General features: G+C 42.4%; 3 protein-coding genes across 4 annotated transcripts; 1 reads left to right on the plus strand and 2 right to left on the minus strand.

Annotated features, from left to right (window-relative positions):
- Window positions 1–18,449, plus strand: LOC124310869 (nitric oxide synthase-like protein). Of its 2 annotated transcripts, none has more exons than XM_046774974.1 (28): window positions 1–114; window positions 393–484; window positions 4,830–5,210; window positions 6,908–7,068; window positions 9,257–9,419; window positions 10,383–10,474; window positions 10,768–10,850; window positions 10,970–11,031; window positions 11,113–11,255; window positions 11,448–11,622; window positions 11,743–11,844; window positions 11,942–11,994; window positions 12,378–12,519; window positions 12,669–12,892; window positions 13,046–13,094; window positions 13,329–13,433; window positions 14,115–14,197; window positions 14,301–14,429; window positions 14,690–14,864; window positions 15,311–15,455; window positions 15,569–15,868; window positions 16,471–16,643; window positions 16,716–16,926; window positions 17,013–17,100; window positions 17,174–17,289; window positions 17,365–17,513; window positions 17,582–17,773; window positions 17,856–18,449. In XM_046774974.1, the coding sequence occupies exons 3-28, from the start codon at window positions 5,055–5,057 to the stop codon at window positions 17,937–17,939; spliced, it is 3,555 nt and encodes a 1,184-aa protein (XP_046630930.1). In that variant the 5' UTR covers window positions 1–114; window positions 393–484; window positions 4,830–5,054; the 3' UTR covers window positions 17,940–18,449. The 2 variants fall into 2 exon arrangements, with proteins under 2 accessions (XP_046630930.1, XP_046630931.1); XM_046774975.1 differs by having other exon boundaries at window positions 16,474–16,643.
- Window positions 876–2,758, minus strand: LOC124311290 (graves disease carrier protein-like). The gene is made up of 7 exons (XM_046775724.1): window positions 2,484–2,758; window positions 2,331–2,423; window positions 1,951–2,267; window positions 1,734–1,890; window positions 1,597–1,671; window positions 1,458–1,524; window positions 876–1,386 (listed from the first exon to the last, which is right to left on the minus strand). Exons 1-7 carry the CDS (start codon window positions 2,557–2,559, stop codon window positions 1,206–1,208), a joined length of 966 nt encoding a protein of 321 aa, XP_046631680.1. The 5' UTR covers window positions 2,560–2,758; the 3' UTR covers window positions 876–1,205.
- A 31-nt stretch (window positions 18,450–18,480) lies between the features above and the next one.
- On the minus strand, window positions 18,481–19,999 carry LOC124311325. The gene is made up of 7 exons (XM_046775771.1): window positions 19,897–19,999; window positions 19,729–19,821; window positions 19,622–19,651; window positions 19,269–19,510; window positions 19,072–19,204; window positions 18,884–19,002; window positions 18,481–18,697 (listed from the first exon to the last, which is right to left on the minus strand). The coding sequence occupies exons 1-7, from the start codon at window positions 19,954–19,956 to the stop codon at window positions 18,481–18,483; spliced, it is 894 nt and encodes a 297-aa protein (XP_046631727.1). The 5' UTR covers window positions 19,957–19,999.
- Between the last annotated feature and the right edge of the window lie 1,205 nt (window positions 20,000–21,204).

The raw sequence follows: 21,204 nt of genomic DNA on the forward strand, positions 1-21,204 counted from the left end.
GAACAAAAGTTCTTTGTGAGTTATGAGTTCGCCAGTCAGCTAATAAGAAGTCTCACAATAGAATGACAATAGCAACCTCGTGTATAATGTATGTGATTTTGAAGTAAAAGTATGGTAAATATTCACGAATTTCGAAAGGCATTACTAGGTATTGTTTAGTTTAATTTCTATCTACTATTTTTTTACTTGACCTTGACACATCTAATCACCACGAGGTCGTTTCTATTGTTCACTTTATTGGCATTAAGTTTTATCTCATTTGATTTGCATTTCCTTCCTGTTTTAATATAGCAGATGGGCAATTTTACATAAACCTTTGTCTTGAGAGGCCTCAATTTATGTTTAAACTAAAAGACATTAATTTTGATTTTTTTCCATGATCGGTGTTACAGGACATAAGATGACCACTTGCAGTAAACCTAAATCAATAATAGGCACAGCACATTTTATCAGCACACATCGGGCCTTTCACACCAATTAAAAGGTAGGAAATACATCCATAATATTCTTTTTTCCGTCATGCGCGTATGTGTAAAGTTAAATTCTTGTTCGTAATAGCCACAGGCTACTATGTAGCATTTACACGAGTCCGATTTAACTAAAGCGAGCTACGTGAATCTTTAAATGAACGAGCTGGAGGTCGTTAGTCGTAACAAATTTTATTACATCTTCGTCTCCCACTGCTTCGAGTCCTTTAAGTGCGTAGGTAATCTAATGCAACGTGCTACGCTGCATAGTTACACATTGAGCCCCTTAACGTCAGTTTATTTCTCCGCCTAGTAAAGGACTTTTCAGAAATGTAGAAACTATTTTTATTGCTCTGCTTCTTTAAGCTGTAGCAATTTAATGCTAATAAAGTTTAAAATTTGCCAAAGTAATTTCATCTATATATTCTGTAGTCCACAAAGCATAGAAAAGAAACAAATCATAATTTTGAAAGAATAAACTACAATGAGTTATTTCAATTCACTATACAAATCTTTTTTCTATTTCAACATTTCTGAACAAACATTTCTGTTTGTAGTCAAGAGCATTATTGCTAGCACTATGGCATCTCGTGATCGTATGAACAATTTGTATACAAGTTAAAACAGTCTTGTCATTTTTATCAAATTTGTCTGCTTAACCCTTTAAAAAAATATTTCAAATTTTGTTTACGTTCTAAGCTTGACAAACAAGGACTGAACCATGGATGGCAACAAATATCACTCTATCTTAATACCCGTATCAAGTTTGAGCATCTGTTTCATGAGCTCATATGTTGTGAATGAAACAGCTACCATGGGGATAGCTCGTAAATAATTGATAGACATTCCTCGGTATAGTCCGTAAACTATACCTTCCCGCTTGTAGATTTGTACCAAAGTAGCAACCATTCCCAAACGGCTGTAAAAATTTAAAAAATTTATACTTTTTATCAAATTCTGAGAACTATAAGTATTAGGTAAATTGCATACCCCCAGTGGTGCTTGTCAGGAGTCACTTGTGCTAATTGCATTCTCCTCCTTGTGACGTCAAATGGATCTATGTGGTGAACGTCAAACATTCTTAAATCCATTCAATTAGTTTCGTTTTTTCTAACAAAGAAATTCTTACATGCAAAGCTTTGAGCAATGGCACCAGCGAATCCTCCACACAGCAATTTAGCAGACAGTTTTAAAACCAGGCCACCTTTTAGATTGAGAAATGTGTTGTTATTAAACAAAAAGAACTGTTTTTTTGTGTGTTAGTACCAGAGTTGATGGGACAAGGCTCACATGTCCATTGAGGCAGGTGTTTCATGCAGCAATATTTGAGGCCCTCAAAACAGTAAAATGACAGTCCTGCATAAGGTATCATGCCTATAACAGTAGGTGTGAAGCCACGATATAGAGCCCTGCCTCCACCTTCCTGTTAACAAGCACACAACATTAAAAATTACTCTGATGTAAGGGACTTATTTTCAAATACCTCTTTAAACATGGTGATTGCGGTGTGTGTTATTCCAGAGTATTTGTGTTCACCTGTAATTTGGAAGGCTAGCCTTGCTCTAATGGTATCAAGTGGGTAAGTAAGCAACACAGCAGTAATTCCAGCTGCAGAGCCAGATAAAAATTTGGAAAAGTGATGTTGACTCATCAAATTCCCAAATATAGGTTTATAAACCTCGTAAGAGGTAAACTGTGTAGCAGCATAGGGGAAAATCCTGACCATCTGGGCCCCATTTCCTTTGTACAGCGCCCACAAATTTTCAAACTTGACAATTTTGACCAGCCCCGAGAACACTCCTGTTTTTTTTTTATTGTAAACACATTATTTGATGAAATGATGAGTCAGCTTATTAGAAATACCGTGCTGCTTGTAGTGTTTGTTGTGGGCCTGCAGAAGAATTTTTACTCGATCAAGAGGGGCAACTGTTGTTTTAGAAAACATTCCTGCCACACCTGATCAAAGTTTAGACATTAGAATTTAACAAAGATTTAAAGAATTATTGTGTTATATACCTCCTGCTAAAAGTGACTTTGTTAAGAATTCTCTGCTTCTGGTACTGTGCTGTGTATTAGCTTTGGCAGACTCCATTATAAAGAATTGTTATTGACTTTTAGAATTCTGAAATAACAACCCAGCACCATGGAAGTAAACTTTTTAACTGGAAATTTACAAAAAGAAAAACGGGCGTTAAGCCCTTAAATATCACAAACAAAAACAGGTTTTTAGAAAAATGTTTTGTTTGGTAACGGAGAAAACACCGTGTTTCGATTTCAGTGTTGCCAGACTGGTTTAACACGTATGGAGAAAGCGACCCAGCTGGTCCTAGTCGCCAAAACCCCATGAACCATGATCCATGAATAATTTACTACCAGCTATGAGCTCTAAAAAAAAGAAATCCTGTGCACAAGTTTTAATCAAACAGCTTATCATATAAGAACGCATGCCTAATCATGATTTTTTTACTATGTATAAGTTTCTCCTATGTTTGTTTAGGGGATTTCCCATTAGAAGATGACGATCCATACCCCTTAGAGATTAAATGGAATGCGTTTGCCGCTTGTGTGAGCCACCAAAGCTCTTTTATTCGTCCCGCATCTGTTGTGGGGATTTTCACGACCCCCTTTTTAGACAGTCCTGACGCTTCTGATCGATATTACTCCTGATCCATCAACATAGATAACCCTCGGTTGAGGGCGCATTAGCACCCACGAGAAAATCCCAAGCCCCGGATGTGAATGTTGTGGACTGGGCTCCCCTTCACGAGTTAATAGCGCTCACGCCTACCATTACAGACAAATAGATGCTAACCTTGGCAACCACGAAAAAATGTCTATCCCGATGCTAAAGCTAATCCTCGACATCAATCTTTTCGATCCGACACCCGGCTCAATACAACTGTTGTATAGGTTTGAGTGATCTGTATTGGTGCAGGTGTGTTATCGAGCCAATGCCACGACCTACTGTTGTAAACGTACGTCAGTAGCGAGTGCTAGAAGCGATTTGCGCAGTACAGTAGTATACTGCTAGGGATATTCGGGGAACAAGTTGTGGCTAAATGCAAAACTAGCGATGCTGATGTCTAACGGGGATGCAACTTGAGTAATTGACTTTCAGCGTTCATTTAAAAGAGAACTGGTTTCTGGCGTCAAAGTAGCACACCCACGTACACCATAAGCCTGTTGTTAAAAAAAAAAAGAACGCCGGAACGGAAGTCGAGTTGATGATGGCTGTAGAACACGCGATGACGTCTGAAATAATCTTTGCATCGGGATTCGGGTATAACGCTTTGATGATGAAGGGATGTTATTTACGCATTGAACGTGACTTAGTGAAAGATCAATCTCCCGAACCCAAATTCTTTTCGTGAACCTAAAGAGGAGCCCTTTTATTCCACCAGCTCCTTGGCCTTTTATTGTGTTCATTCCTCCCCCCCCCCTCTTTTTTTATCTCCCTAGCCAACGTGATTTAGCCCCTAATACTTTCTCCAGTGAGGGACCTGGCTCGATGGGAAGCTTTTATTTTTCTTCTTCAACCTCTTGTGATACTTAGCATCGATTCTGTCATCATTGAAAACATGAGAGAACTGACATTTCCACATAACCATCCAGTCATGCACCAGTTTCATTTCTCTTGCATAAGCTGACAATTACGATTGATGACTTCTACTGGAGCGAATGAAATAATTGCAATTAAATCACTAGGGAAATCACTAGACTGTAATAGAAAACCAATCAAGACCATATGCGGTGATGGTGTACAATAGGTCAATATCGCATAGCCAACCACGGAACGATACAACTTTTTGTGATTCAGTAATCACCGCGAGTGTTGTGCCTTTGATCCCATTACTAGGAAGATGGCAACATCCAACACGGTAACATCTGGATACCTTGACTCGTCTTCATTTGTAAATATTAATCAATATTTGGTTGGGAAAAGGTACGTACGAATTGTCGGAATACGTTCATATCTTACGATTCGATCGACTGCTTCCGACAACTCAATCAAACGAGTGGCTTCGATGAAGAAGAAGCAGCGCGTATCGATCGAGACAAAAAAAAAAGGTACAGGGAAAAAAAGAGGTCCAACAGAGCGCGTCTCTTTATTCTGCCGTCGAAGATCGTAATGCACGCTGACAGTTGTCTCAGAGCCAGTCAACGTGTGCCTCATTCATAAATCAACTAATCTCATTGCCGTTGAGTTCTCCGGCGCCTCTTGACGGCAACTCACGAGATCTTAATGCTCTTAGCGTCCTACTAACTCGAACCGCAGGCCAGGATTTTTTTATGTATTTAGCAACAAGCGTTTAGAGACATTTTCTTCTTCTTGGTTTTCTAACAGCAATTATTTTTGAATAGATTCTTCCAACTTCGAGGTGGATGCCAGCTGGATCATGCGCGCCACCACGCTGGAAGAGCCCAGCCCTCAACACCAGGAGCGAGATATGCGGCCAAGTGCTGCGGGTGGAGGCGGGTACTACGACCGACGAGTTGTCGTGAGTTTCCTCGAATCTCTTCACTTTTACTCTTCCACTGCATCGACGACGGTCACGAGCAGACCGGGCAGCAGCAGTCAGTCTAATCATGACTTCCAAACTAAATGGCGGCCTGGAATCGAAAGATGGGCATCAGCAGGTGCAAATGCATCCACCGCCGCCGTCACGCAACAAACCAATCCGCCTCAAAAATCATTCCGCTGTCATCGAGTCGTACGACAGTCTCTACCGCACAGCCAATCCGGTACGTAAATCAAATGACTAATCAGGACTCAATTAATCCGGCTCCTTTTTTGTTTGTTGTTTTCGATGGGTCTAATCCGTTAAAAAGAAAATGGTTAAACGAAGCTCATGTTATTGAGAATATGATCTTCAGGTGATTTGTAACAAGCTTGTCGAAATCGTATCAGGTCCGTGCAGCAGGCTTTCATTTAAAGCATGAGGGCTAGTAAAAATTTGAGATGCGCAGCATCGTCCTTCGTGAAGGGAGCAAAAGGATCAGGCCGGCTGCTGCTACAATTAACATAATCGAATTGGGAAAACCTGGTGACTTACTTGTACAGATCATCGAACCATGATTAAGATACTATACTTTTTGGTTTAACATTGCCTCTTTTCTCATCTTCATTGACATTCGACTGCTAATAGCGCCGAGTGCTGTTACATTTCCGCCCGCTTTAAGTGAGTCATCTTTAATTCAACACCCCACGAGCCAAAGTGATGAGAGTGGATAGGTACGCATCGTTGGGGAGGTCTCGCGGACCATTATATTCCCACGAGCGTGACGGCTGCGTCATGGAAAAAAAAGAAACGTTTAGCTATTCGTGTCGGGCAAATATATCAAAAGCGAAGAAGATAGAAATAAAACAAATGTGTGTGTTGGGGGAGGGTTGCGTTTGACGCCGTTTCACTCCCCATTCCTTGCTGTATTGTCACGTTCTCTTCAGTGAATTTTGTTTTACATTTCCTGATTTATCACGAGAACTTCCATGATCCATTTTCCCGTGAAATGACATTTTTCACGTTGGCTTGGAGTCAGCGGCACGGGAGCTTTTTCGATTCGCGTAATTTTGTCCCGTCGAGCAATTAGTTAATTGGGATAGCTAAAAGCCCCATGTGTCTCGGGGGGGGGGGGAGTTAAAGAAGTCTTCCTTTCCATGTCTTTAGTGGCTGACGACAACTCAAACTCGAGGACAACTCCCTGTCTTGCATGTGTATTCAACTTGATCAAACAAGACTTTGTGAACTTCTCTAGTTTCCTCCCCCTCTTGAATCCAACACTTGATCTGACCATCGATTCAAAATGACGTCAGACATAAACGGCTTGCTATATTGACCGATCAAAAGCATGTTATAAGCCGCCATCACGTGCGCTCCCTTGCATCTTTGATGACCTCGTTGTTGACTGATTCACCCAATGCCACAGCGCGGTGTGTTGCATGGGTTCCCTCCTCCTGCCGCTGATGACGCTCGACATATCGAATTTGAGTCACTCGTCGTCGTGATGTCAAAAGCCTGGCAGAAATGATATTCAGCTCTCGTTTGGAACTTTTAGGGCATAGTGGATGCCATTTTTACATCAAAAAGATCAGCAACTCGATTGAAACACGAATCTAGGATTTCTTTGTGTGTGCCCATGTAGTGAGGGAGCTTTTTCTAAACGAATTCTAGGAGCATCCAGGATTGAAAGGTATCCTTTGTCAAAGCATCAATCACAGTTGAGGAATCCAAAAACTTATAGAGCGTTTCGCCTAATTTAGATTCTAGGCAGAGATTTTTCTTGTGTATCCCGATTGCGTGGCGAACCGCTCGCCATTATTCCCCCGACCCGTCTCCAACAATTCCATGTCTACCATGTTAATGAAAACGAGAGAGAGACAGCTCATGAATAATAATTTTGCATGTGTTCTTTTGATCTTCCATGTGATGCCTTGCAACCAGGAGAGCGGATGCGGATCGCAAGTTTGTCGGGCGAGTATCTGGCACTTGACGGACCCGCGTCTGTCTTATCCAACACCCCGGGAGCTACTACCCGAAGATGAAGAAGCCCTTCTCACTTCCGCCAAAGAATTTCTCGAACAGTATTATTCATCTATTAAAAGGTAAAATGTTATTATTATTGGTTTCTTTTCATCTCCTTTCGTGATGGCAGCACAGCCACATTCCGCATTTCTTGGTAGTTAACCCCCCCCCCCCCCACGAGCATAAGGGACTAAGTTGCTTTACAGTTAGAAGTCAGAGTTAGTAGCGACACTCAAATGAATGAAAACATCTCAATAGTAGTGGTAGTGTTACGGTTGCTTTAAAGACTCTTACAGGCGTTGTCGATCAAAGTTTTTACGCTCTTCTTGTCGCCGACGTCTCGTCCGAATTCCCTTCGGTGTGAAAACTTTGCTATTCCATTACCAAGGTAACCCAAAAAACTTTGACATCAAAGACGATTCGACAGCGGGGGCGCGTCTCGAGACATTTCGGTCATGCCAAGTTGCGGCCTACCTACATTTTTGTTTGATTTTTGTTTGTTTGTTTTTTCCACCTCCCGGACATGAAAGCCTCCCATTAGGGGCGATAATGGTTATTGGCGTTAATTATATATCTATAGCAGTAAGAACTTGTTTGTTTTCACGGTGACCGGAGTTGCAAGCGCTAAAAGTCGAGTTGGATGGTGGATATGGGGCTCTGGGGTTGATTGATCTTGACCGCAATTAACCGCGTTTCTCCTCGAAACATCTGAATGCACCCATGTAGAAACTCGGGGTTCTGCAGCATACAAAGAAAGATCTACACGAAAGAAAAGTAAGAAGACAATAAAAAAAAGGAAGCCGGCACCACTACTGCATGTACCGTACCGTGTGCACGGGAGGAGAGGAGGGAGGAGTCGCGTCTGATATTTACTTTGATGCGGCAGATTATTTGTCTACGGCTTCACGAACGCGGAATAATAGACGACGACAAACAAACATGCTCAAAAACTTGAGCTTTCCATACTGTACTTTCGCGTTACGGCATCATTATTAGTATCATGTACACCGCTCACGTTCATTCCTGGTGTTCTTCCTTACTCGCCGGATAATGAGCGAATGGAAAGTTTGAGTTGTATTGTTGTTTTGTTTCCCTCCTTTTCCTCACATGTGCTAGAATGAGCTCGTTATAATCCGTCATTTCCCTTTCTTCAGTTTCGCTTCCTGATAATAGGTCGAAATAATCGAAGGAGCGTGCGAAATTAAAATATTCGTAAGATGGGGGGTAGCTAACTAGTGATCTTGGATGCAGAACCCTCTTCCCATCATTTAAGGCTTAGTCATTTTAATCTGATATCTAGACTCCCCCGCTACTGGGGCACAAAAGACGTGGAACATTTTCTCCATTTTCAATCGCTGTCGGACAATTACAGAGTCATTTTTTAGGCTAAAAGGCAATATATGTGGAGAGATTCGAAAGGAATCTGGCGACTCTGCACTAACATTGTGCTTCGTTGCGTGTCAATGCGGATCGAAAACCCGATGAATAGGCTCGTGTCCGGTCGACTGACTCTTTTTTTTCCGAGCTCCCTGTCCGATGGACGGAAGTGATGATGGGGCTGGGGTGGAGGTCTGATCGATTTGAGTGCACGGCGTATTGGCAAAGACCCTCTTTGTCTACTGCCCTTTAAGAAATTGAAAGGGGCGCTGCAATTAAAAATCGATGGAATCGGTCAATAACCAAAATTTATGCATGCACAGACAGGGTGGAAAAAGACGTCCGTCGAGGACGACACGTAGGTCTTTCACGAGACCATCCAAAGGCGAAAAAATTTGACTATTCGATAAAGCGAAAACTGCGTCAGTCGGTAAAAAAGTGGAGAAGTTACGTGCATTGGGCATCAATGATTCGGCGTCGCTGTAGTTGTGTGTATCGTGTCACTGTTATCTTGCTAGGCCGTCAGGGCTCTCTCTACCTTTGGAATAACTGAATCCGACGTAAGCAGTTCACTCTATCGAGAAATATTCGACGGGACATGTTTTCTCCCCGAGTCTCTTTTATGTTTGGGTCACTGGAGATCGGGATCCCATCAAATGCGCTGAATTGCTATTCCAACATTTGAATATAAATCGCGTCTACATAGGCTTATCTATTTCATCTTTCCTCTTTTGGTGAGGGGGGGGGGGCTTGTTTTTGGTTGTTTGTTTGTTTGTTTGTTTCTTTTCGAGTTTATGGGATAAAGGGTACACTGCATCTTCAGTGGCTTAAGGATAAGATTTGATTTTGCGTTAAACTTTTTTCGTCGATGGAATACCCAACATCACATAGGTTGGACACGGAATCACATCGAGCCCGATGGGAATCTGTACGTCGGGACGTTCACCTGACCGGCACCTACGACCTGACTGAGACGGAATTGACGTTCGGCGCAAAACTCGCCTGGAGGAATTCAGCCCGCTGTATCGGCCGCATCCAGTGGGCCAAACTACAAGTCAGTTTAGACTTTATTTTACGCTCATTGAAATTTTTGCTTTTATTTGTCAAATATTGATTGGAGATTAATGGAGATTCACAATGGGCGTCATTCTTTGACATTGCAGAGACGAGTGCCATTGTTGTATCTCCGAGTAGTCCATAAGTAAATAGGATGCCCATAATTTTGTCGACACGGAATCGATCCGCCATTACGGTTCGCAATAGGGCGAACGACAATAAAGACCGTGATGGGAAGTAAGGAAAAAAAAGAAAACATATCGACAAACGATTTATGAGCGAAAGAAATAGGCACGAAAGGTGTAGAATGCTGTAGCGCTTTTGATGCAACCGTTCAAGCCTACCGGATATAAACAACTTTATGAGATTACTATCTGTCCTTATCGCCAAATACAAGACGGACCAGGTGACGGCCATCAGCGCTTCAGCAGCCGGTCTCCGATCTAAAAAAGGAGAAAAGCGCTAGTTAATGCACAGCATACTACTCTATACGTGTTGCGTATGGTGTTACTCCTGTAAACGGAGAATCAAATGAAGCCTCCGTTTTTTTTTTCCCTCCATTTTTCCATTTCTTTTGTTTGCCGATCTGTTTTCATTCGGACGTGAACATGTCCTGTTAGACGAAGATTGAATTTCATTTAGACATCCTCCTACACGAATACAAAGGTGGAAGGACGAAAATATCGTTTTCTCGAGTCGTCGCTGTTTGTGATTGTTATACCTTGCCCGATAGAAATGCGATCATGTTTCTGTTAACATTCAACATCTGTCGTGGATCGATATTGTAGAGAAAACTGGATTTGTCGCGGGGAAAACGGGGAGTTCCTTTTTTGTTTCATGTTAGGAAGGCGTCTTTACTTATCGATTTTATTGGGGGAAAAAAGTGTTTACGTGTGATTCATTCGTCTAATTCCTGATTTCTCTCAATGGTTCTATTTTCGACAAAATCGATGGGGACAAGGTGTTTGACGCACGTCACGTCACCACGGCACAGGGCATGTTTGAAGCTCTTTGTAACCATATCAAATACGGGACAAACAAAGGCAACATTCGGTAAAAATACCTTTTCTATACATTTTGATCGATTTTGAATTCTTTTTTGTGTTTTTTTTTTGGGGGGGGGGGGGGCGCGTGTTTTCTTTTCCCATCTTGTGTATTTCCCCTTTAACCTTTTTGTTCCCAAAGTTTCCCCTTTGTAAAAAGAAAAAAGAAAAGAAAATTTTCCAAAGAAACACGGTGGCCTTTATTCCTGAATGGACTGTTTCTGCTTCGATGAATAAAATAATGGCCAAATAATGATGAAAGCCCCTTTGTCTCTCGTCGACACTGGGTTGTGTTTTGTCTAGTTCGGCTGCGACCGTCTTCTGCCAGCGAAAACCGGGCCAGGGTGATTACCGCATTTGGAACGCCCAATTGATCAGTTACGCAGGTACTCTAAATTTAGATAGCCAAATTTACCGATTGACTTTTCAAAACATTTTAAAAGACATGACATAGACATTTTTATTCATTTTTTTCTTTTTTTCTTCAATTTGTTTTGGCTTTAAGGTTATCGGAATATGGAAGATGGCACCGTCATAGGAGATCCTGCGACGGTGGAATTCACCGAAGTAAGCTACTTACGATTTATTGCTGTGCCTCCGTGCAAAGCTGCTCCGCTTTTTTGGTGCCTAACGCGAAACGTTTTATAGGTGTGTCAAAAATTGGGATGGGTCGGAGCGGGAACGCGATTTGACTTGCTGCCTTTAGTCATTCAAGCTAGTAACCGTCTCTATCCGGAAGTCTTCACCCTTCCGCCAGAACTCGTCATGGAAGTGCCACTCCATCACCCGACGTAATTGAATCTCTCGCCTAGTCGTTTGTTGTTTGTTTTTTCTAATGATGCGCCTACCGTGAAGAGCCAGCCAAACAGATACAAATGATGCTTGTGAGACATATTATATTGCAAGTTGGCTGCGACTATGTACAAGAGAAAAACAAGTAGACTGCATTTTTAATGAGTACACTTTGCAACACATCCACTCAGGTACGATTGGTTCGCCGAGCTCGGGCTTCGCTGGTATGCCCTTCCAGCTGTGTCCAGCATGGCCTTTGATTGTGGTGGACTCCAGTTTACGGCCGTGCCCTTCAACGGCTGGTACATGACCACCGAGATCGCCACTCGCGATCTGGGCGACACGCATCGATATAATCAACTTGAGGTAGACCAGATAGACCTTCCCTATGATGTAATATGCATTGCACGACAACGCTTGGATGAGACTGTGTGAGACACAATTTACATACATAGTGCTTTAATTGGCTTGGCTATTTTATTATAGATTGTGGCTAAGCGAATGGGCCTGGACACTCGGACGCACTCCAGCCTGTGGAAGGATCGGGCTGTCATCGAAATCAACGCCGCCGTTCTCTACAGCTATCAGGTTGGGGATCTTGGCCAGCAGAGTTACATGTTGAAAAATGAAATCGGATGGAAATTCTTATTAAATTACTATTTTATGATTTTCCGCTTTTTTTTAGAAAATGAACGTGACTATCGTCGATCATCACACAGCTTCCGAATCTTTTATGAAGTAAGTTGACATGTCGACATGATCGTTTTCGCTCGTCGTGTAAGCTGGTAAATCGTTTCCGGAGCCGGCTCAGCAGCGAATCCGCGTGCGAACAACACATGACTCAATTTGTTGATTCTGACGAGCTATTTCATGCTTGGGCTGGCTCTCAGATGTCTGTGCGTGCCGACCGGATCGATATGAGAAGTCGGTGTCGTATCCTGATAGGAAAGCGGCTTTTACGTCTCCAGAGGAAAATTTGGTCCAGCATGCACTTGTCTTTCCCGTCGACTAGAAATCCGTAGATTTACTTGACCGCGTTTCTCATCTTTTTTCTCTCATTTTCGTTTTACCTCAATTTCATCCCTCATCCTCTCTGAAATGGGGGGAAAAAATCTACGAAGACATATGGAAACGGAGTTTCGACTAAGAGGCGGCTGTCCAGCCGAGTGGGTCTGGATCGTCCCACCAACCTCCGGTTCTCTGACGCCCGTTTTTCATCAGGAAATGGTTTGCTATTCCCTCAAGCCATCGTTTGAATATCAGGTACTATTTGCCAAATTAGTCCTTCAATTACTCGTAATGTTCTGATGTAAGATACTATTATTTTTTTTTAAAACTTGAAATGATGTCGTGAACTTTGGTGACTCTCCGGAATTTGATTTCATATTGTCTATTCACACGAAATTGTGAAGGAGGTGGCTTGGAAGAATTTCCAGTGGGATGAAGAAGACACGAATACCGGCTCGGCGTTGGGGTTGCTGGCCGTCGGACGAAGTGCGGGAGGACGTCGTGTCAAGTATCGTTTCAAGGAGGTTGCACGGGCCGTCAAGTTCACTTCGAATCTTTTCGGCAAAGCCCTGCAGCGTCGTATCAAAGCCGCCATCCTCTACGCCACCGAGACGGGCAAATCAGAAAAGTGAACACTCCATTCTTCTTCTTTCTTCCCCCCTTTATACTTGGTCCTTTTTTAAAAAACTCCTTTAAACAGCTAAAGTAGTACGACGACGTACAGAGTCTTTCGCAATCCGTACAATGTTAAATTTTTTTTTCTCCCCTCAAATCAAACAAGGTACGCTCACATGCTGGCCGAGCTCTTCAACCACGCTTTCAATGCACAAGTGAGTAACACAATATAGTCCGTTTATTGCGTGAGTTACTTTTCCGCCTTTCGCTCCGCACTTACAATACCGTACACCACAAGCAGCAATTCTTGGTTGGTTTGGTATCGTGCTGTTAACTGTCCTTTGAATTCAATCATGCAATTGTGTGGGTTTCAATGCGTGCATTTTACCTCTGTTGTGTGTGTGTGTGTTGAAAGTTCAATGGGTATTTACAGCTCTATATCTTTTTAGGTCATGTGCATGGCGGATTACGACGTCATCAATCTTGAGCACGAAGCGCTGGTGATGATCGTGACGTCGACGTTCGGCAACGGAGATCCACCGGAGAATGGAGAGGTTGGTTACCCTTGATTGCAAATCTAAAAGTACATTACAATACATACCGCTGAGTGAAAATCAAAGAATAAAAAGAAGAATGGAAACAAATGACGGCGAGCTGTGAGATTCCCTCTCCATTGCTGACTGCGGTGCGGATATGTGAATAGGAGAGAAAAGCTTCTTATAATCTCGGTTGGCAATCTCCGTCCGCCCCCATGCCTTCATTCTCCGGTCCCCTCCCCTTTTCTTCCATCTTTGTTCCGGAATATCGTGGAATTCTTAATCCTTTCGTGTCGGTCTCTCGTCTGTAGTTTGGACAGAGTAATCAGTCGGTAACCCACCCCAAAACAAAACGATTCACGTCTTCCTTGTTAAACAGCGATCAATATAGATGCTGCTTATTAGCTCTCTCTCATTAATGAGGATCGAGCATGGAAAACGTTTCATTGTGAAACCTGATAATGTATGAATCTGCCATGGGAGAGGTCGCAGAGCTACATTGACGACGTAATCATAAGACGGAACCTTTTACTTACGTGATCTGACTGCTTGATTTGTTATGCAATCTATTACTATTTAACAAGCGAGGGCCTATCGCCGCGGTTTTCACACTTTGATCCAAAGCGAGCCTTTCGTTGCTTTTCCGTCGCCATTTTGTTGGATTGTTATTAATGAACACGATTGTCGGGTATTCTCTAGGCGTTTGCCCGTGAAGTGCGCGGAATGGCCAACAACCACCACTCACATCATCCCATAGCTACTCAACCTAAATATCAACTCGGGTAAATGTCTCCTATTATGTTTGGATTCACTCCACTCTTTGCACTGTTGCCAACTTTTTCTAATAAGAGGCTTAATTTGCAACCGTTTATCGATGTGAACAAGTTCTTCCAAGACCGGCACTCCGCTTCTTAATCGAGTTCTCAACCGCGATCAGCATAGCTTGCGCAGTTTTTCGTTCGATCAGCTTCAACAATCCTCGGTCGACAGTCTCGGACCTCTAAGTAATGTCAGGTAAAGAGACTTGTGTTTGTGATTCTGCTATTGGATTGATTCAACTGTTTTCTTTAGTCACTTAAACATGCTAACGTTAAAGAGGTTTGTTTGTTGAGCTTTCAATGCCATTAAAGCTGTCATTCTGGTGCTAAAATTTCATTTGGAAAAGTCTGATCCGATTAAAGTTCGAATGGAAGAGATAAATAAAATTTGACCTGTCGTTCCGCTTCTTAAGCTAAATGCGGAAGACTATTTTAATTAACGTCGAAATTCATTAGGTTTGCCGTGTTTGCTTTGGGATCCAGCGCGTATCCAAATTTCTGTGGTTTCGGCCTCTACATCGATGATCTACTTGGAAGCCTCGGCGGCGAGAGGCTTGCCTCCGTCATTTGCGGCGACGAGTTGAGTGGCCAGGAGCAAACTTTCAAATCATGGGCCCAGCAAGTCTTCCACGTGCGTATTCATTCAAACTGTCATTTCCCTGTGTTTCCTCGTAGTTATGTGTGTCGTTATCGATTTCGGATAAAGTGATCAGGCCAACTATGGAACTAGTAGCTAAAATTAACTATTTGACAAGTTTGTGACGGTGAAGCCAAGTTCGTTCTGGCGGAATCACCCTCCTTTGACAGTTTGAGACTGATTACGATATGACAAATGTCACAATCAGAAATTGGGTGTCGGAAGTTTCACATTCCCTTTGGACCCCGGATGGTAATTATCAATCGAAATGAATGCTGCTTCGTTATTTTATCGTCCTCAAAAAGAGCACTCGTTAGTCAATGGGAAGTTGACGTTTTTTCCTCGTCAAACAGAAACTCCATCTTTCTTAATTTTCTTTCAAATAGAAATACAGATTTTGAATAACGATGCCATTTGAAATTTTCGAAACGTGTTTTTAGACGGCTTGCGAGACTTTTTGTTTGGAAGACGACGTCAATATAGACGACGTCAGTGCCACATTGCGCAGAGATCTTATTACTTCGGACACGGTTCGCTTCGCTATCGTCAACTCCCAGGAGAAACCAATCCTCGATATTGTTGCAGGTACAGGCTTCTACATCAACTCGGCTTTTGAAGCAGCTGCTCTTGTTTTTTCCCCCTCGTTTCTTGTTTCTTTTCCTAGACAATGAAATTTTATCTTGTTATCGCCTCGTCAGGCTTGTCGCAGACGCACGCCAAGAACGTCACCGAATGCCCTGTCGTCTTTAACGTGACGTTAGCAAAGGACATTGATGGTCGTAAAACTGTTCACGTTGGACTGAAAATCACCAGCCAGTGGATCAACGGAACTCGCAACTCGGCGACGTCGGCGGTCACCTACGAGCCGGGTGATCACGTTGGCGTGTTCGCTGTCAACGACCAGGCCCTAGTGACTGGACTGATTGATCGACTTGGCATCAATTCTACCCTGCCACCCGACGGCCCTCTCCAGCTGCAAACACTTGCAGAGCAGAAAGGTATTGTCGCAAGGTCGATAGGGCAAGTAAGGGAATCTAATTGAATTACCATACGGAAGTTACGACTCCGTATGGTAATACTGCGTAAGGGGGTTCTTGATATTCGCTCGACATTCTCGGAATTTGTTTACTGCTGTGAAAGGCAAACCAAAGTTGATTGCGATGCGCAGAGAAATGATGCCCGGCATTAGCCATCGACGTCGACGAAGATGGTCCTTTCCATTGCTTCTTTAGTTAGTGTTGGATGACGTTTGCGCTGCTCACAAGTTTCTAAATGAAAAATAAGAGGGGAGGAGGCTAAGAACTTTTGCTTCGGGTTGCAGTGCACTTGGGTCGGCAGCCCGCTGTGGGATACTAATTGACAACTTAGCAATGTCGTATAAGAACGTACTGGTGAAAAGTTGAGTATGGCTGCTTTTGCGGCCACGGTCACTGGGGTGTGATCATGTCATCTCATTACAGTGCACTCACAGTGCAGTTCTACAGATAGCCTCCTTTCAAGAGCGATGTATTATTAACCAAACTTATTGCATCTGGGTACAGCCGGAGCGGACGAGACATTTGAATGGCCTGATATATTTTTTATCTTCCTCGATTGGCAGTAGATGGTGGGAAAACGTGGCAGAATCAAGAACGCCTGCCAGCTTGCAGTTTTCGGACGCTCTTGTCCCATTATCTGGATATCACAACTCCGACGTCACAGACCCTTCTGGCCCTGCTTGCAGCTCACGCCTCTTCCGAGGAAGACAAGCGACGCCTCCAGCTTCTTGCAACCGTATTTCGATTGCTATCTTTTGAATGCTGCTCTCAATTTGATTGAAGTTGTTTGTGCCTTATTTTAACCTAGGACGCTAGTGAATACGAAGATTGGAAACACTGGGGCTTTCCTCATCTGCTAGAAACTCTTTTAGAATTCCCTTCAGTTGCCATAGACGCTGCTCTACTCGTGTCTCAACTTCCTCTACTTCAACCTCGTTTCTACAGTATCTCCTCATCTCCGCTGATCGATCCACTCCAAATCGATATTACCGCAGCAGTCATCGCCTTCAAAACGCAAGGTCCTTTTTATTTTCATTACTCTACAACTTTTTTTTTTTGCCAGTCATCGTTCTCACATTTATCTTTACATCCACGAAACGGACAGGTGGCGAAGGTCCCATGCATTACGGCGTTTGCTCCAGTTACCTGTCTCAGTTGAACGAAGGCGATAAAATCCAGTGCTTTTTTCGCAGGTAATTAATTGTATTCATCCCTATTGATTCACCCAAAACTTGATATTGACGCTCTCTTTTCTGTGTTTGTTAGCGCACCCAATTTTCACTTACCTACCGAAATTGAAAGACCAGTGGTTATGGTCGGTCCGGGTACCGGTGTGGCTCCCTTCCGTGGCTTTTGGCAACACAAACAAGCCCTTCAATCGAGTTAGTTAACAAACCTAATTATCAAGTTTCATCTCATTAAAGTAATCGCCGCCGTAACCTGTTATGCAACTTTAGAAGGGAAGGAGATGGGGCCCATGCTGTTGTTCACGGGCTACCGTTCTCCGGATTGCGATCTGTTCGTCGAAGAAAAATCGACCATGGTTGCCTCGGGAATTTTAGACTACGCCTTTTTGGCTCTATCCCGCCACCCGCCCGTTCGCAAGGTATATTGTTTGCATAATTCAAATTTTGTAAATATGTTTTCCAGACTGAAATCATTTTTCGAATGTAGACTTATGTCCAAGACAAGTTGCTGGAAGCCGCTCCTCTAGTTTATCGAATGTTGACTCAGCAAATGGGTCATTTTTATGTGTGTGGCGACTGCGCGATGGCCGAAGACGTAGCCAGCACTTTGCGAATGGTGTTTCAGAAAGCCGGCAGTTTGAATGCCGAAGAATCGGATGACTTTCTCATGCAACTGCGAGTATGGATCCTTTGTTTTGTCAATTAGAAGAAGGCAAACATAACAGAGGTAATGACGATTTTCTCTTTTTTTAATCGCGCAGAACGAGAGGCGTTATCAGGAGGACATTTTTGGTATCACTTATCGGGCGCCCGACACGGTCAATGCCAACAGACGTCAGCAATAAATGACACCAATCTTCACAACACACAAACAATTTTTACTCCTTTAAGTGTTTTCCCCCTCAAATATCGGAAATTAATCATTTCATTCTGATTCTCTGTCTCTCTCAGTCTTTCTCTTCTCGGCAGACGTCTATTTTTCCTTTATTCTATTTCAACTGCGTTCACTATTGTCCATCTTTCAATTCGAGTTTTCATGCACTTCTTCAGAAAGCATTTTCTTTCGCCATCAACTTCAATATTTATTGACATTTTTCTCTACTTGGTCTGTTATTCGTTTGTAATTTTCGGTGCTGCTGACTCTTTTCTTTCCAGTTATGAAGGCGACGCATAATGGGATGTTATATCAGTTTCTATTTCAAACTTTTAGACAACACCGCTTCAAATTATTTACCGATCTCGAATGTTACATAATTTTTTATTGGTAGATTATTTAGCTTGATTTGAATTATCGCTAGATATAAATTAATCGGTCTATGGTTTTGTAATTATTCTAATAAACTCTTATGATGGTGTTTTCTATGGTTAACGTCCTCTGAAACGTAGCTATTGGTCGCTTTCAGAACACACGCAGAAGTCTGGTGGGCAATTATTGCCGGAGCAGTTTTTCTTACACCAATCCGCCATTCCGGGTGTCTCTTTCTGATTTGGAGCTGGAACGTAATTTTTGCATGGGGTAACGTCGGTTGGCGGAAGTGTTGTCGAAACTGACTGGAAAGTGGTCGATCCTTCGAGAAGAGGTTGTGTTGTGGTGGGAAGAATTCTTTGAATTTGAGACAAACCAAAATGAAACGTTAATTCAACAGAAGAAGTAAGTCGATAAAAAGAAATCTGTCTAAATAGTTTAAACATGTTTTAATATAATTTATCGTTTTCCACCCGTACTAACTAGAAATTGTTTTTTTGTAAAACTTTAGGTTCTTAAAGATGACTGGGTTATTAAACTTACTCGTCAGTAGAAACAACCGCTACATCCGAACAAGCGCGAAAGGTCTCCTGAGGTCCGCATCCCAGTCCGTCTGTTCCATTAGGACATCTGCCCCATCGGTTGCCCGTCACGTAAGTCCACTGAAAATCGGTTTTTAATTGTAATTTGGTAATAACGTAACATGGCCCATTATTAATGCTAAAACCTACTTGGATGATGCACTGGCTGCACGTGACTTTGGGTGGTAATATGATTTCAGCGGCGTACGTGCCCTGAGGCACCGAATCGACAAAAATCCTTTTGCTGATTATGCCTTCGACACTGATAAAAGATAGTGGGAATCTGGTTCGGATTCGCAATTAGTACTTGTCTAGAGTTTTATACAAGTACAAACTTTGGTTTAAACCTGTCAAAACATGCTTGAGTAGGATCTCGAAGGACGTTGTTGTTAGGACACAATTTGAATTCGTAGAAACCCTTGTGCTTTGCTGTAATCTCGATCTTGACGGGAATAGTTTGTCCCTGTGTATATCTGCGAACAATAGTCCCCGTTGCGAAAATTCCACCGGGAGCTTCGTGTGGCTTTACCGCTTCATCAAACGCATCTCCGCAAATGCCGCATTTCCCCCCGTTCACCATCCATTGCCTCTAAGGAATTGAGGTCCAATTTGTATTCAAACCCGTCCAGGATATTAACATAGTAAAAATAATTTCAAGGATCGTTTGAAAACTTAACTTTTGTGTTGGAAAGGGACTTACTTCAAAACCACCACAGAATCCTTCCGTATCCTAAAGAAATCCATTAACTCGGTTATTCGACACGTAATTTTCTGAATTTTCTTTTCTTAAAATGGAATGAGACTCACGTTATAGTCTGGAGGTGTTTTGAAGTTTTCTCGCCATGCGCTAGATCGAGATGGTGGATCGCGAAGACGTGCATGCCCGTCCGCTAGACATACCTGGGACGGATACAATTTAAAAAGTCTTTCTCAAATAACTCGCTTCCAAAATAACAGAGAGAAAAAGACACAAACCATTGCAGTGAAGACTACCAGTACTAAATGAATAAACTTGGATCGAGTTTTGGGATTCATCGTGGTTGTAGTTGACAGTTCTCTCTTGTTCCAATCAACTCAGTAGTTCCTGACGGAATGGATTATATTTTGCGATAGGAACAAATGTCTTTTATATAGCAGCGCAAGTGAAATGTAACATGTGTCATTGTATCAGGTTACTTTGGCGAAAGTAGATAGTCAATTGGTGGAAGAGGGAGGGGGCGGTATGAAACTCTAGGGGTTAGGTGGAAATGATTTGTTGGCTGTAAGAACAGATAACAATTGGAAGTTCTTTGAACTCAGTTCGGATTCCTTTCCCTTGTTGGATAGGATAAGTATTGGGGTAGGTTAGGTTTACCTGGCGAAGTAGGCTTTTTTCAGTTTAGGTTCCGCAATTCCGAGTAGGCTGGAGCCCTTCCGGTCAATTAAAACTAAGCTCATCACTCAAGTAATTCTCGAAAGGACAAATGGAAAGGACATTCAGTTGTAAATTTTTAAATAAAAGTCCCTTCTCTTTACTGAATAATAACGTCAGTGCTTCGAGCCACAAAGATCATTTTGTGGAAACACTCTGAAAGGTCCTTATAAATTTGACTTTTTCCTAGCATGGGTAGTCAACTCCATTATTAAGGATATCCGTTTTGATTTACAAGCTCAAATCATAGGAGCGTGTTGTTCAAAGAAGAAGAGTTATCTTTTTCTTTATCATGGACATGTAATACCTTGAAGCAGATGCGTTCGACTACCTCCGTAGTATTGCTACTAGCCTACCTACTAGAAGAACCTGTTCAGTGTTTATATTTAGCATATTGGTATATTCTTTCATATATTGACCTTCCTGTTCATATTTGATCTTCCCCTTTGATCGCTGTTGAATGAGATTTTAAATAAGCCGATGCTACCTCGATCTATTGTGAGCCCATCTTTGAACTGTTTGATCGATCGGGTGGCGCAATTTCTCTATTTGCACATTTCCCATCTCTCCCCTACTGCTTTCGGCGCAGTCTTGGGCTTTTTCACCAATCCCTCTATCATTCTTGTTTCATTTTAAACATGTTGGAGCTTCGAGCTTGCACGTTCCCTTCTATTTGGAACATTTTCCAGTATTATATATTTACACATGTTTAATAGGCTCCGCCCGTCGTGGGATGCGGGAAATTTATTAATTCATTTTACGGAAGATTTTGTTTTGAAAATTGAAAAGGACTCATTTTTTTCTTTCGCTACACCGAGAACCATTCGAGCATTATGAGAGAAACCAAAGTTTTCATTAGAATATGCTGTTTA

Source organism: Daphnia pulicaria, chromosome 8 (genome assembly GCF_021234035.1).
Source record: "Daphnia pulicaria isolate SC F1-1A chromosome 8, SC_F0-13Bv2, whole genome shotgun sequence".
In the NCBI taxonomy this organism is placed as follows: domain Eukaryota; kingdom Metazoa; phylum Arthropoda; class Branchiopoda; order Diplostraca; family Daphniidae; genus Daphnia; species Daphnia pulicaria.

Bases quoted from the DNA above. Each gene is read 5' to 3' on its own strand.
- LOC124311290 (XM_046775724.1), bottom strand. From the start codon at position 2,559: ATGGAGTCTGCCAAAGCTAATACACAGCACAGTACCAGAAGCAGAGAA. The intron at 2,424-2,483 runs GTATATAACACA...AACTTTGATCAG, and splicing joins AAAGTCACTTTTAGCAGGAG to GTGTGGCAGGAATGTTTTCT. The intron at 2,268-2,330 runs GTATTTCTAATA...AAAAAAAAACAG, and splicing joins CAAACACTACAAGCAGCACG to GAGTGTTCTCGGGGCTGGTC.
- LOC124311325 (XM_046775771.1), bottom strand. From the start codon at position 19,956: ATGAATCCCAAAACTCGATCCAAGTTTATTCATTTAGTACTGGTAGTC. The intron at 19,822-19,896 runs GTTTGTGTCTTT...TATCCGTCCCAG, and splicing joins TGGTAGTCTTCACTGCAATG to GTATGTCTAGCGGACGGGCA. The intron at 19,003-19,071 runs GTAGGTTTTAGC...ACCGATTTTCAG, and splicing joins GCAGCCAGTGCATCATCCAA to TGGACTTACGTGACGGGCAA.
- LOC124310869 (XM_046774974.1), top strand. From the start codon at position 5,055: ATGACTTCCAAACTAAATGGCGGCCTGGAATCGAAAGATGGGCATCAG. The intron at 11,256-11,447 runs GTAATTGAATCT...ACATCCACTCAG, and splicing joins GTGCCACTCCATCACCCGAC to GTACGATTGGTTCGCCGAGC. The intron at 12,520-12,668 runs GTACTATTTGCC...GAAATTGTGAAG, and splicing joins AGCCATCGTTTGAATATCAG to GAGGTGGCTTGGAAGAATTT.